The sequence below is a fragment of the Emys orbicularis genome, chromosome 10 (assembly GCF_028017835.1).
Source record: "Emys orbicularis isolate rEmyOrb1 chromosome 10, rEmyOrb1.hap1, whole genome shotgun sequence".
In the NCBI taxonomy this organism is placed as follows: domain Eukaryota; kingdom Metazoa; phylum Chordata; order Testudines; family Emydidae; genus Emys; species Emys orbicularis.
In genome coordinates, this window is record NC_088692.1 from 89325601 (window position 1) to 89341701 (window position 16101).

The 16101-nt window shown below is 46.2% G+C and overlaps 1 protein-coding gene across 4 annotated transcripts in view; it reads left to right on the forward strand.

Moving 5' to 3' along the window:
- Positions 1-1072: 1072 nt before the first annotated feature.
- FRMD5 (FERM domain containing 5) overlaps positions 1073-16101 on the forward strand; it is a 292774-nt gene continuing 277745 nt past the window's right edge. For all 4 annotated transcript variants that reach the window (XM_065412241.1, XM_065412242.1, XM_065412243.1 and 1 more), the window contains exon 1: positions 1073-1174. In XM_065412241.1, coding sequence (XP_065268313.1) covers positions 1073-1174 — 102 coding nt within the window. The remainder of the gene's footprint in view (positions 1175-16101) is intronic.

A 16101-nucleotide genomic window follows, 5' to 3' on the forward strand; every position in this document is an offset into this window, starting at 1 on the left:
GTCAGGGCAGCGGCTGTCGGGGGCTCTGTACCCGCCTGGCACCTGCTCCTTGGGGCCGCAGCAGCCTGGGCATGTGCAGAGGCTCCCCGAGCACATCATGGGGCAGGGCGGATGCTGCTCTTACCCCCTTGAGTCCCCACCTTGGCTCCCATTGACACATGGGGTGTCCTGGCTCCCCATGCCCCAGGGGAGGGGCAGAGTGGGGTCCCCGGTAGGATGGAGGGGGGGGTCCCTGGCAGGGCTTCCTGTGCCAGGAGGGTGGGCGGAGGGGGGTTCCCGGGGGGGAAGAGGGGTCCCTCACAGGGTTCCCAGAGTCCCTGGGGGGGGACAGAGGGGAGGGGTCCCTCATGGGGGTGGGAGGGGGTCCCTTGCAGGGCTCCCTATGCCAGGGGGGAAAGAGGGGGGGTCCCTGGGGGGCACAGAGGAGTCCCAGTGGGGAAGAAGGGGGGTCCCTCGCAGGGCTCCCTATGCCAGGGGGTGCAGAGGGAGGTCCTGGGGGGAAGAAGGGGGGGTACCTCGCAGAGCTCCCCATGCCCCGGGGGGAAGAAGGGGGGTCCCTGGGGGGCGCAGGGGGGGCCAGAGGGGGGGGAGTCCCTCACAGGGCTCCCCGTGCCCCGGGGGGGGGATGGAAGGGGGCCCAGGAGGGATGAAGGGGGGTTCCTGGGGGGCGCAGAGGGGAGTCCCGGGGGGGCCGGAGGGGGGGTCCCTCGCAGGGTTCCCCGTGCCCCGGGGGTCTCCCGCCCCGCACCTGCGGGCTCGGCTCCCCGGGCGGGGGGTCCCCGCAGTCCCCGCTCCCCAGGCCGAGGCTCCCCAGGCTTCTCCCGCCCCATCGGCGGGCGCCGGGGCCTGTGGCGGCCCCGCGCCGGGATTGGCCCGCCCGCCCGTCGCTCAGCGCCGGCCCCGCCCCCCGCCTGGCGCCGGGCAGCGCGAGCGGCGGCGCGGGGACTTGCACTGGGCTCTGGCCGGAGTCGGGCTGCGCGCGGCGGGGCCGCCTGGCCGCTGGGATGCCGCGGAGCCGAGCCGCCCGGCCCCTGTGACCGAGCGCCCCGCGCCGCCCGCCGGGCCGGGGAAGATGCTGAGCCGCTGGATGAGCGGCAGCAGCAGGAGCCTGGAGCGGGAGTACAGCTGCACCGTCAGGCTGCTGGATGACAGCGAGTACACCTGCACCATCCAGGTCTGCGGGCGGGCGGGGCTTGCACTCGCCGTGTGTGTGTGTGCACCGTGTGTGTGCGTGCACCGTGTGTGTGTGTGAGTGTGTCTCCCTCCCTCCCTCCCTCCGCGTGCAACTGCCCCCCCGGGCTGCACCGAGCCGCGCAGAGCCTGCCAACGGCGCTGCCCCCCCGGGCTCGCTGCGTGACCCACCCCCGGAGCGGAGCACTGCAGGCTCGCCCCCGCTGCAGCGAACTTCACACTTCGGGCTGCTGCTGTATGGTTGGGGGCGGGGGGTGGGTTGCTGCCTCCCAAGTCGCCCCGCTCGCTCCTGCATGCCCCTGGGAAGAAGGAACAAAAGCCACCCGCATCAGAGCCGCGGTCCCCGGGTGTGTGTCCGTGCAGCCTCGCAATGTGTGTGGGGAAGCAGCTGGCACTAAACCAGCGACCTCCGGCGTTACGGGGCTGTCTCGGTTTGCATGCGGAGCGGGTCGCAGATGAAGGGGAATAAAATATCCCGAGCGTGACTTTCAGAGGGAACAGCGGAGAGGAGGCTCGGGGTAAACTTGCGCCCAGCCAGAGAACTTGGGAGGATGTCAGACCTTGGGAAAACTCCCTGGCGTAGCCCAGCCTGTGTGCGGGCGCAGCAGGAAGATGCGGTCTAGAGACGTGCATATGTCGATCCGGGGGGAGGGAATGTGACTTTTGTTTTGGGGACGGGGGAGGGATGCAAACGGGCTTGCTGGGGTGTGGGATTTTTTGTAAGAGCAGGCTGCATGCTCGTCCCTGTGCAAACACTGCAGTTCAGTTGTCTGAGCAATCTGGCACCGATAGGAGACTTATTTAGCGCTCTCCCGAAATGCTGCTGGAGATCCCTACCTATGCTGGGGCAAATAATCTGTCCGGGTGTGAATAAAAATATTGGCGATGGGGAAGAACCAGCCCCCAGCCTAGCGTGACCAGACAGCAAGTGTGAAAAATCGGGACTGGGGGTGAGGGGTAATAGGAGCCTATATAAGAAAAAGACCCCAAAATCGGAACTGTCCCTATAAAATTGGGACATCTGGTCACCCTACCCCAGCCCCATGTCACCCAAATGCGCTGCAATCTCACTTCTCAGCTCCTCCAATCCGGGTTGCCAAATGGAGTCTGAGGACTGCAAACAAAAGCAACGCGGGATCCAGTGCTGGCTGTTCGCTGCTCCTCCTCTCACCCTCTCCAGCACGTTTTGTTCCCTTGCTGGTCTGTAGACACACACCGGGGGTGACACATGGGCTGTTAATAGGATTTCATGGGTGTTCTAAGCATTAAAGCAACTTCTGTGCTGGGCGTTGTGAAGTTTGTGTTTTATAGAGGATGCTACAGTTATCTGGATGGTTTCTCCTTCAGATGGGAACAAAGACAAACCTGTGGCTTGCCGGCTGGATGTGTGTGTGTGTGTGTGTGTGTGTGTAAATCCGATGCTCATCAGTGAATTACAGCCACTCTAGATGGTAACAGCTGGAAGCATTACACATAGAGTGGGGGGGGGGGGGGGGAGGAGGAGGAGGGAGAAGAAAGCAAATGAATCCTTACTTCATTCAGTGACCTTTAATTCTGAAATGCGCACCCCCCCCCCCTCAACTGGGCAAATTGATGGATCCAGTTTTTCAGCCCTCAGAAAGAAAAGCCTGATCAGCTTGACTGGGATGTTGCTCAGGGGAGGGAGTTTAGTCACACAGAAGCTTTTTGATTCCACCAGGAAAATAATGTCTCACGTCATTATTTTGATCAGCACTTCTGTGAGTCAGAATTCTTGGCATTCACAAAAGAATAGCTCCACACAGGCCAAGTGGCCCTGTGAAAGGGGGCCAGTCTCTAGCTTTTAGCAAGGAGCTTACTTACCATTTTTATGCTATGTTCCCCCCCTCCCTATCTCAAAAAAAAAATTAATGGAATATAATGAATTTCAGTGGGCTAAAGTTGTGTCCCCCTTACCCTCCACCCCTTCCCGCAACGTCACTGTTATTGGATATATGTAAAATAAGTGTTTTCGTTATTTTATAGAACTAGTATATTACCCTGATTCAATCTTTTATAATAAACCAGAACGTGGACAATTGCTGCAAGTTTTAGTGAAATTATTCTTTTTTGTGTTCAAAATCAAAACCCGCAACTTTCACTAACCTTCCCTGGTGCAAATATGATTATGGAACAGCTTTAGCGCTGATGCTTTTCCATTGGTAGGGTATAATCAAATCAAGTAAACCTTGTTGGATGATGGAAGAAGAGCTTAATTTATACCTCTTGCTGAGCAAAATTGGTGCTCTTAGACTTATACAATTCTGCCGATGACTCTGTGAGTGCAATAAGTATAGTAAGTGCTTTTAAGAATGATTTTGATGCAAATTAAAGTATAGTAAATGCTGTCAGAGCCGAACACAAATACCAGGAGATGTAGCCGAGTACTGCCTGATTTTAGTTATTACCTGTACTTCCTCAACCCTGCTCCAGTGACTGATTTAATTTTAAAATAGTCTAGATCACTTTTCAAAATGTTCTAGGCCAGATAAGAGTTCAGATATTATGCATTATAATGAAATTTTCTTGAGTAAAAATCAGTTTTTTCCCCCCCCAGCCTGGATATGAATGATTTGCTAGTAAGGATTTAGTGATGATATCATTAGGCTACTAGAATACCAGAATGTTTTGAATGTGAGTAACCTAATCACAACAGTACTGCCTTAACAACTAGCTAAGAACTATAACATTAGGACTGAGGACACAGGGTGGCTGACATATGTATGGGAGGTTTCCATTTTGTACAGACAGCTTTTAATCTTAATTTTTAAATAATAATAATAATACTTTTAAGAGAACATCCATGTGATAAGCATGCAGACTGACTGTACACCATAGCACTCATTGTTAAGGCTAAGATTTTGGCACGGGTATTTTAATTAAAAGTCATGAACAGGATGTGTGCAATAAACAATAAATCACAGAAATGTACACACATTAATGCAGTTTTCACTACATCAGTACTGAAGCCCAAGTCCTGCCGCCTGGGGCTGAAGCCCGATTCCCACTGCCTGGGGCTGAATTATGGAATTTTCAAGAAGTTGTGGAGGTCTTGTAAAATCGTGGAATCCATGACCTCCGTGACAGATTCGTAGCCTCACTCATTGATACTGTTTCCTGAGAGTGTTAACTGGCACTCTTCCAACTTGTAAGCAGTAGAAAATTCAGGCCAGGTTTTTGGATAATTGTGATGCAACATGTAAATAACAACAACTCCCACCTCTCCACTGGTTTATTTGGGTGTTGCTGATTCTGACTCTATTGTCGCTCTAGGGCAAGTAGAAAATATTTTAAATGCATGCAGAAGCATACTTCAAATTAAAGAGCTGGTTACAAATAAATACTGCAGGCTGTGGGAGGCTTCACTTTTGCTTAAGCAAAGAAGAATAAATAAATGTGTTTTAAAAATCTGTTCTGTGTAAATAACATCTCAGGAATGTTAATATTACTGATTTTCTTCCTCGTCTTGCCTCTCCCCCACCTTAACTGCAAAGTAGTGACTTAAGTGGCTGTAATGGCAGTCAAATTAGTTTGCTTATACAAAAATCAATTAATTTTTGAGAGATTGCTTTTAATATATATCTATTGGATAAAAATGTAGCTTAGATAGGTAAGTATGGGCAATCCAGTTTGGAAGAAAGAATCCAGCTTTCTTTGATTTACTTGGGAATAGAATTAAAATAAGAGTATCCTTATACTGTATATAATTTTGACATAAAATGCCACTTGATGCTGTGTTTCACCAGTTTATATGATTTTTGGGGCAGTAAACAGAAATACTGATATGTTGTATGCATGATTTAAGGTAAAAAAGAGTCAGCTCATAATACCCTCACAATCAAGGTTACCACAAGTAAATGTTTGTTTTTTGTTGCTTTCATGCTGACTTTTAAGCAAAACTATTTATATTCCATGAAAAATTAAAGCATACATGGTGAAAATGTATAATTTCTCACGAATGAGAAAATCACTGTAATTTTACAGGCTAGAGAACAGTGAATGAGTTTTGAAGGTCATTCCCTTATAAATGCAGATATTTCCTGTGTCTCGTACAGATCCATAGCATTTCTTCATCCAATCTGTGTGTGTGTGTGTGTGTGTGTGTATGTATATATATATAATATATATATATAATTTTCACTTTTGTTTATGTATGCTTCTATTTTTTGTGAAATATAGAGACAACATACAAATCAGAGGTTATAATTTCAGTGTGTAGGACTATTAAATATGATACACAGAATGTGAAAGGGGTTAGTGAGGATGTTCTGTAGAAGTTTGTAGTTTTGTAAATGGGAATGCAGGCACATACAGAAGTTTGCTATAGAGAAAGATTGAGTAGCGGTTTACATCAGTGGCACATATATGTTTCTGAATGTTGAACATCTGACACGTTGGCTGGCTTTTATATTGCTTGAAAAATAGGAACAGTTCAGAAATTGATCTGGTTTTAACAGAAATACATTTCTAAGAGAACTGGTTAAACCCGTTAACCAAATTTAATCTCTGGCTGTGCTTGACAAAGAACATCTAATGACATGTTTTGTAGACAATTACTTTGAATATTCCTTTTCTCAATTAAATCTTTATGAACTTGATTACAGAAATCTCATTTATTAATATTCCTGCACTAAATGAGCCTGTCGCCATCTATGCTCTGATGAATCCTTTGTCTATTTTGGTCTTAATTTCCGTTCTAAAACATCCTGTCTGAATGGGCTAATTGCCTCAATAAAGGTCCTTCCCAAGCCAAATAACTTTGGGCCTGATCCAAAGACCATTGCAGTTAATGGGAGTCTTTGTACATTGACTTCAGTGGGCTTTGGATCAGGCCCCGCATAAACATTTTTGTATTCTTCTTATCCCCTAGAAGTCTGACATTAGAGGGTTATTTTCTTAGCCATGGTCCTTGATATAATGTGTAGCGCTGATCTCAGTGTCTGAATACAAGCGGGATCACTGATTTCAATAACTTATAAGGGACGTGGGGTTATTTCAATGACTTTATATGTGTAGAGGAGCATAAAGCTGTTTATATTTTCATTTCTTGGGAAAGCTTTTGGCTTAATAGTATTAGGTGGTCTTAGGGTCGCTATTAAAAGCAACAAAATCAGTATCATCCCTGCTTCTAAAAGTGATGGTGAGTCAGAAATCTTAAGGTGTCAGAAATTGTCAAGATTCAGTTGTGCTCTGTTACATGACACAAGTTTTATAAACATAAACATTCACTACTCCAGCCAAGTTCTGAATCCCAGTCGTTCCTAAAAATCCCAGTAACGGACACATCACCCGAGGAACCTTAAATCTTTTGTTCATCTCCTCAGTTTTGACTCTAGTGCAGCCATATAATTACCGGTAATTTGTCATGTCTGATCCCCCTATGAAACAATTTATCAGGAAGGCAGACTAATAAAACTTGGAATAAAATATGTATTGAAAAATATTACTTGTCCGAGGAAAGTTTAATATTTTCACTGTGAAGACAATATCACTGGTAGTATAAAGAACCTGAAATAATGAATGATTTATTGCATAAGGGCACCAAGTACTTTACTGAAAAGACAGTTGGTATTTTGTTGCAGAAATGCAGAACATGAAAGCCTGGGAAGAGAGACACGAAGACATAAGATATGGATTTGAGATGTAACAGCTTCTCACATAACTTTAAAACTGTCCTAATTTTAACAGTTTTTTTGCTCCCTTGGACAAAAATCCATATGATATGCAAAGTTCATTGGAAGACTTGACAAGATCATTAACCGGTAATCTATACAATAGACTAGAGGAACCCCGGTTTCTTGCAGCTCTAGCCGAGTGAAGGTTACTTGTACACAGGAGTGCTGGAGGTGTGGCAGTATCCCCGGGCTAAAAGTAAGAGCAACAGACTGCACCTCTAGGGATCTGCAGACTATGTCTAAGATTTCCAAAGGGGTCTGCACCTCCATTCAAAATTGTTTAGGGGTCTGCAAATGAAAAAAGGTTAAAACCCACTGATCTAGAGGATTTACAGTTTTTTGTTCAATGGCTTTCAGCACTATAAGAATTGTCCCAACATCCTAGCTTGTTCACTATCTTTTTTTTATCTTCTGATAGTTTCCAATTGCTTTTTCTGGAAAAGATGCTAGCAAACTGCTACTTACAGAATGGGATTACTTGTCTGAAATCCCAAGCAAAGGTGATGTGTTCTGCATTTGAGGATTATAGCTCTCTGCCTACTGCTGTGAACTCAAGAAACCATGAGACTTCATGTTATAAACTTTCTAACTGTTCCTAGTGCCTTCCTGTTTGAAGACAGAAACATTAGTCTCTCCTCAGCCTGAAAACTAACTGTAGATAATAAAGAGGGAGTATTGCAAACAAGAGATCTCTCTTCAGAAACACTGAGTAAGAATGAATTTGAGGAATACACACACTGACCATGCTATTTGCCTATATGGTAGGTAGAGCTCTGTGGAATTTTTGCACGATCTTATAGCAAGCTGCCATAGATTAAAGTAATGTAATGTAATTGTATCAGCAGGTATATATTGACCGTAGGTGAAATCCTGGCCGCATTAAAGTCAGTGGGAGTTTTGCCATCCCAATGACTTCAATGGGTCTAGGATTTCATCACATACATCCTATACTATTATATATTATATACATATTTTTACCATTGTTAAAATTATAGTATTGCCAAGAATTCTTTTACAGCTGGTTTTCCATAAAATCTATTGACCAATAATGCATTTACTCATAAAAACAAAAATTCATTTGTAAGAGAAACCTGTTATTCGTGCCTCGCTAAATCACTATAGACTATCACTATATGTACAGCAAGCTTAATTCAGTGCCTAGACATTTAAGTGCATATGGTATGCGGGTTCGTCGTGTGTTATGAAGTTTCCAATAGCAAAATTGTGTGCGTATGTGCTGAGATACACAATGTGTGGGTGTTAAGAGACATAGTGGTACCCTTAACTCAGAATTTCCTTGGTTTTATCTTCTTATTTCGTTTCCAAGTGTATATCTTAAATGGTAAGAATGTAAAAGACAGCTGTTGAAAACGTGTTAAAGCAGAAATTCCCACTAAAACAAACAGTCCCATCTTTACTTTCATTTTAATGGAAGCTAGTGTTCGTGGAAATGTCATGGCTATATACTGAGACTATTTTTACTGCTGCTACTGCACCGCTTCTTGAAGTGCTCGCATCCTATTAACTTACACAGGAGCTGGCATTGTAAAACAAATATAGAAACTGTCTCCTATCCTCCAGTTCAGTAGCCAGTTTTCCAAGGTGAATATTTTTATTAGTTTTTTTCCACCCTCAGGATATTGAGGAATTATTTAAATCTCTTTTTTAAAAAAGTGCATAGCATTGACTTATCATACATAGCATAATGGAAAAGATGGTTTCTGCTTTTATCAAGTAAAATCAGCTACTGTAGTTGTTGGTTTCGAGGGTGTCTTACATACCCCACGTACTTAAGGTGGAGCGAGAAGCGTACGCGGAGTCGACTGGGAAGTGTCAGCAGTCCACTTACTGCAGTGAAGACACCGCGGTAAGTAGCTCTGAGTACATTGACTTCAGCTACTCTATTTCCGTAGCTGAAGTTGTGTAACTTAAACCAACTTAGCTTGTCCTCTTCCCCCAGTGTAGACCAGGCCTTAGTACCCATGGCTATTCCCATGGTTTGGACAAAGCATGTAGTGTTGAATGTAAAATTGCTCTGGGTGAGGATGAGACGGATGAGTTTGGCGATGTGTTTGGGGTGGTTATCTGAGCATTGTCCGTTGTCTTGTAGATATTTGAGGCAGGCAGTGATTCCGTCATTGTGAGGGGTGTTGTTGTAAAGGGAGGTGACATCCCTGGTGTTCTGAGGTGGTTGTTAATGTTGCGGAGTTTCTGAAGGAAATTGGTTGTGTCCTGAAGGAAACTGTCTCTTTATGTGATGAGTGGTTTGAGGATGGTTTCTATGAGTCCCAATATTCCTTCTCTTTTATGGTCTCTTGCAACATGTGTTAACTCCGTATGTGTTCCACCTTGTGTTTAGCTGTGACACACTGAGTATCTTCCCCAGACTTGAAGAGCCCTGTTTAAGCTTCAAAGCTTGTCTCTTTTATCAGTAGAAGTTGGTCCAATAAAAGACAGTACCTCACCCATCTTGTGTCTCTGGTATCCTGGGACAACACGGCTGCAATGCTGCAAACCACAATCTACATGTCAGGCAGGATGCAACAAATGGATAAAAGTGATGTATGGGTTGGGACGACAAGATAACAAAATGAACTGAAAAGCAGAAGTTGTAGCTCTCCAAAAGAAATTAATGTCTTAGCCATATCCTATAGTTCACAAAATAATAAGGATCAAATTCTGTTCTGATTCACACCTCTACGATACCACCGAAGTCAACAAGTACAACTGGGGGCAGAATCTTGCCTTGACGTCAGTCTGCAGAACAGCATAATCTGTTAACGTGAGAGCTAAACCATAATGGCAAGTATGTTCTGTTACTTTCACAATTCAACACTTTCCAGTACACACACAGTCTGATAACACGTAGTGCAACACTGCGCTACGGTTGTACTGGACTGCATTAAATCTTGATCCAAAATGTGGAGCTGAGACTGTGTGTGACCTCGTTCAAATGAGAGTAGTCCCCTTTGGTTTACTCAGTGTCGCTGTCTTCTCAGAATAGGAAATTAAATTATAGTAGTGAAAAAACCTCTGAAATCAGCAGGCTCACCATTTTCAAGCAGCAAAGGAAATGTGGCACAACTGTCACTTGTTATAAATGACAATACATTACTAAAACAGTCTAGGGAATAAGCAGGGATTCGCTGTTGAGAAAAGACATGTTTATTATCCGTTTTGTCAAATATTGGCTATAGCTCATCAATATATGGGTCAGAAGATGGTGCTGTTACAGAGAGAGCAAAATTGAACTATACTTCTCTCAGCAGCTGTTTGATTGTGGTCAAAAGAATAATTATTATTTATTTACAGAAAGACTTTGGAGCTGTTTTTGCAATAAGGAGGTTTTGGATCATATCCTTCTGTGTTGAACTTCTTCCAGGGTAAATTATCACAGCAGTGTGAAAACAATTTCATATTGAGGATTCTAGAATTGCCCGTAAGGCTGATGAATCTGCAGTGTGTACGGTTGCTCAGAGTATGGCTTTATTTGTGGCCCTGGAGATGCAAACAAGGAAATGTGAAGTAGTTCTAATCTGGTTAAATTAAGAACATAAGAACGGCCGTACTGGGTCAGACCAAAGGTCCATCCAGCCCAGTATCCTGTCTTCCGACAGTGGCCAATGCCAGGTGCCCCTGAGGGAGTGAACCTAACCGGTAATGATCAAGTGATCTCTCTCCTGCCATCCATCTCCATCCTCTGACAAACAGAGGCTAGGGACACCATTCCTTACCCATCCTGGCTAATAGCCATTAATGGACTTAACCTCCATGAATTTATCCAGTTCTCTTTTAAACCCTGTTATAGTCCTAGCCTTCACAACCTCCTCAGGCGAGGAGTTCCACAAGTTGACTGTGCGCTGGACACAGTCTTTACCTATGCACATCCATGAAAATGAATGTGTCTTGCATGATTGAGGGGCTGATTTGAAAGAATGCTGTTAACTCCTTGGTTATAGCAGGTTTTCCTCGATTTATAATAATCTCTTGAGCCCAGAGCCACAAAGGTACTTTGGACACTAACCCCCAGATTTCGGTGCCTAAATCCCAGTTTTAGGCTTCATTGCGATATACAAAACTCCTGGCTGGCTGTTGCCAAACTCGGCACCTCAATTCTCGAGGTGCCGAAGTTGTTAGGGTAAAAGTTCCCTAAGGGCCTGTGTTTCTGCCGCTGGCCACGCACGCTGCTGCCTCCCATTAGGTGTCTGGACACCTATGTCCTATCGAAGCCCCGGTGCGATCCATGGTCCAGGGAAGATAGGTGTTTGTCTGCCTATCTCACCTCTGGGGCCTGCACCAGATCGACTTCCATTCAGAATCTGGCAGCCGGAAGAGGAGGCGGTGATGGTGCTTCCTACCTTACCGCTTCTAGCGCAGTGGTAAGCGCACGTAGCTGGGATGTGGGAGAGCCAGGTTCGGTTCCCCCCCAGCCCGAGGAGAGGAGAGGAGAGGGTTTGAACAGCCACCTCTCAGAAGAGTGCTCTAACCCAGTGGTTCTGAGCCAGGGGATGTGTATCCCGGGGTGTATACAGAGGTCTTCCAGGGGGTACATCAGCTCACCTAGATATTTGCCTAGTTTTACAACAGGCTACGTAAAAGCCACTAGCGAAGTCGGTACAAACTCAAATTTCATACAGACAATGTTTTGTTTCTGTGGCTCTATATACTATACTCTGCCATGTAAGTACAATATTTCTATTCCAATTGATCTATTTTATAATTATATGGTAAAAATGAGAAAGTCAGCAATTTTTCAGTAATAGTGTGTTGTGACACTTTTGTATGTTTAGGTCTGATTTTATAGATTTTAAGTGAGGTGAAACTTGGGGTACACGAGACAAATCAGACTTTTGAAAGGGGGACAGGAATCTGGAAAGGTTGAGAGCCACTGCGCTAACCATTGAGTATGGAATTGTTAGAGGTGGGGCTCCCGCAGTCTCGGCTGTTGACGTTGTTCCACCAGGTATAAACACTTAGGGTATGTCTACACTGCAAGTAAAGACCTGGGCCAGGCCAGGTCAGCTGACTTGGGCTCATGGAGCTATAAAATCACAGTGCAGACGTTCAGGCTCGGCTGGAGCCTGGGCTCTGAGATCCCATGAGGTGGGAGGGTCCCAGAGCCAGGGCTCCAGCCTCAGCTTGAAGGTTTATGCTGCAGTTTTCTAGCTCCGTGAGCCCGAGTCAGGTGACCTGGGCCAGCTTTGGCTGTGCCGCGGGTCTTTTAAGGCCATATGGATGTCCCCTTAGAGTCACTGGAGCAGGGGGTCTGGACCCAGGATCTCCCACCTCCCAGGCGGGTGCCCTAACCATTGCACTTGAGAGTCATTCTCATACTGGCCCAATGACTCTTTAATACACAGTGCACCAACTTCAACAGGAGAGATTGAGGGGCCCCCACAGCAGACTATCCCATAGCTCAGTGGTGCGAGCACTCTCCTGAGAGGTGGGGGACCCCTGTTCAAATCCCCTCTCTCCCTCAGGCAGAGGAGGGAATTGAACTTGGGTCGCCCACATCCCAGGTGAGACCCCCTCACCTTAACTCCTCCTCCTGTTTGGTATGGAGCGAAGCGGGGATCTAACTCATTTTCACAAGGAGCGACAGAGTGCCGAAGCCATCCGGCTCCAAGACAGGGCCCCTGGCTGTGAATCACTAGCAGAAATAGGCGCCTAAGTCCAAGCTGCCAGGAGGTGCCTATTTCTGTGAGAGGGGTGGGGCTTAGCATGGACCCCTTTTGTCACCATCTCCCATTGGCTTCTTGCCTTGTGTGCCGGCTATTGTGGATTCGCTTCCAAGGTGCCTAGCTCTCCCATTCATTGGATAAGGAAGTTGGGTGGCAGATTCGGGCTTTGTGGATTGTAGTGTGTTCCTACAATTCCTACAAGTGATTTTTCTAGGTGTCCAAGGCTTTGCAATGCCTGCGTCCCTTTGAAAAACAAAATATATAGAGGAATTGTTTCCATTTGATAAACAATATGGGGGTTTTCTCCCCTGTGTATTGAATGGAGCAGAAACTGACATGGCTGTTGGACTGTTTTTAACATCTATAATCCCAGGAGACCTCTTTGCTTGTGTACTTGCATCATGTCAGCACAGCTCTGGCAATAATTTGTGATAGATCACAATGGAGGCAAAATAGCAAAATCACTGTCTTCATTCGTTATCCTGTGGTAATACTTGGATGAAAGATGCAATATACATTCTAAGCATCCCGGAGGTGTTTACAAACATTAATTCTTGTGACATCCTTGTGATGCTTCCCGGGGATACCTGGTGTTGAGAGGTACCTCGCTACCACCTGCCCTTAGTGAGGAAGCCCTGTCTGTGTCTGCTGTGGGTCAGCTCCTCAATCCCACGGGCAACACAAGCACTCCCCTCTCGGCCTTGCAGGATCCGCTGTCACTCTGCAGGTTAGTGAAAATTCCTTGAGTGGCGGATTTCTTCTGTCTGAGGATGGGGATGGCCGCCAGCTTCCTTTCCCCGTCACTTCCACAGTCCTCTCTCACTAGAAGTGGAGAGCAGCTTCCTCTCTGCTTCTGCGATGAATCTGCCTGTAGAGGCCAATAAGGGCTGTTGTTCCAGTTGTGTGCCCAAAGGGAACCTCTGTGTGTGCAGGAGGGGCATTGCTATGCGGATCTCTGCTCCAGTGTCTGGTGACATTTGCAACCGCATGGGGCATTCATTCTTTCCTCTTTAGTGCTTATAGTCTCCCACATTTCATTGTTATGCAAAGCTTTTCAGCCATTTCGTTGGGTGATATGTACGGGAGATGCTTGTTTACAAGACGATCCTGTGTTTGGTGTTTTGGAGGCAGCCTGCGAAGTGTGACGAAGTGCGTCTGAAGAATAGTTACTCCGTTTTGGTCAAAAGTGAAATCAAAATCTGCATAAATATCTAGTATTGAAAGTGTGGCTGTGCACTGAAAAGTGACACTCTAAAATGGGGTTCCATGGTTATTGTTTCTCAATTACTCCCATATTATGGCTGTTTGTTTTTCCAAGCCAAGAGATGAATTTTCTAACTGCCAGTGATGTAAACCCTATTTGGGACTGGGGGGAATCACGCCAGGTTCTCAGCTTCTTCTGCATCATCACCAGTAATGAAAATTCTGCAGGCCATTATTTTGTCCTTAATTACACTTGTGTAATCCCATTGTCCCCAACTATGTCCTCATTGGCAACACATTGCCGTCAGTGGGTTTGCAAAGCTGTAACTAGATGACACTGTAATTGAAATGTAGTAAGTTGTTCTGTAGATGCTGAAGAAGAGGTACAGTAGTAGACTCCGTTCACTCTTTCTTAACTGTCTCTCTGCAGGGCTAAAAGAAGTAACATAAAAGCTTATTTTAGTCAATCAAATCAGCAGCTGTGACTGAATACAGAGAAGAAACGGAGCTATTGAGCAAAAAGGTGCCATTTTACAGAGTTACTTTTCAGAATAAAACCATGCTTCAAATTGCAGCATATTCGCGCAGCGTTACCGGGCACACCCTCTATGGGTACGTCTACACTTACCTCCGGGTCCGGCGGCAGGCAATCGATGTTCTGGGATCGATCCCGGAAGTGCTCGCCGTCGACGCCGGTACTCCAGCTCGGCGAGAGGAGTATGCGGCATCGACGGGGGAGCCTGCCTGCCGCGTCTGGACCCGCGGTAAGTTCGGACTAAGGTACTTCGAATTCAGCTACGTTATTAACGTAGCTGAATTTGCGTACCTTAGTCCGAAGTGGGGGCTTAGTGGGGACCAGGCCAAAGTTTCTGTGGGTATGTCCATTCTGCTTTTGGGAGTGGGAAGAGTTTAGAGTACTGCATTGTTGAGTTCCCTTGGCCCTTGTTAGGGAATGTGGGAAGAACAGCTTGTACTTACACAATATTATACTGTCTACACGGGGGTGAACTAAAAAGTAACACCTAATCCATTGCAACACGTACCTTAGCGTGTGAAGAGGCAATATTTGTCTTTTCTTGTCATGGGACCTTGCATCCTGCAGCACTCACTGCAATAAGGCAAATTAACCCTTTTCCTTTGCACCTACCAGACCCCCATTCGTTTTTAGAAATAGCACCTCTCCACCATCTCCCTTCATGACCACTAAGTTCAGCTAGTCATTTCAGCTCTCGGTTCTTGGATAGAATTCTTTGGGGCCGGGATTAGAGTGTATTCAGCAAAGGGACCCTCATCTATGGAATTTGCTTCCCTTCACTGTTCATCTGACCTCCAGATTGGCAGCCTTGGGCACAGAATAAGGTGCTTCTGTTCAGAGAGGCTGTGGGTTTATAGGGAATGTGGTGATGAGATGGGTATTGGCAAAAGGATACTTGAGTTCAGCTGCACTAGCAGCAGTGACTTGACCATCTTGTGGGAATGCTCATTTTTATTTTGATTGGGTATTTAAAATAATTGTAGACATTCAGATGCTGTGAGAATCTTTATATAGCTTTTGGTATGATGCAAATATTCGGGGGGTGAGGGGGCGGAGAGGGAGGAGAAGGGACTGAGGTATTGGAAAACACTTCCAAAGACATGAACATATTATAAGGACAAAATCTTTGAAAGTATATTATCTAACACTGTGTTTCCCAAACTTGGGATGCCGCTTGTGTAGGGAAAGCCCCTGGCGGGCCGGGCCGGTTTGTGTATCTGCCGCGTCTGCAGGTCCGCTGGTCGCGGCTCCCACTGGCCGCGGTTCACTGCTCCAGGCCAATGGGAGCTGCTGGAAGCGGCGCGGGCTGAGGGACGTACTGGCCGCCGCTTCCAGCAGCTCCCATTGGCCTGGAGCAGCGAACCGCGGCCAGTGGGAGCCGTGATACGCCGAACCTGCGGACGCGGCTGGTAAACAAACCGGCCTGGCCCGCCAGGGGCTTTCCCTAAAAAAGCAGCGTCCCGAGTTTGGGAACACTGATCTAACAGAACCACCTGACTGGCTTGCAGCTTGGTAGGATCATGTAGCATGCGCAAGTGAATTGAAATCTGCCTGGTAAACAGGAAGGAGGACGAGTCTGTTTAATTTTAAAATATTTTCTTTTTATTTCTGAGTTGGGAGTACAGAATAGTTTTTTGTTATGGCCCTACACCTCATCCACTCCTGACTGGTTAGTATTGTCTTTCGAACAGTGCATTCTGTTGAAACCTATTTTTCTTCCTGAGAGACTCCGTTTTCCGCATTGACTGAACTTCTCATTGGAAATTCAAGGTTGGCACATTTTTTAAACTTTCATATC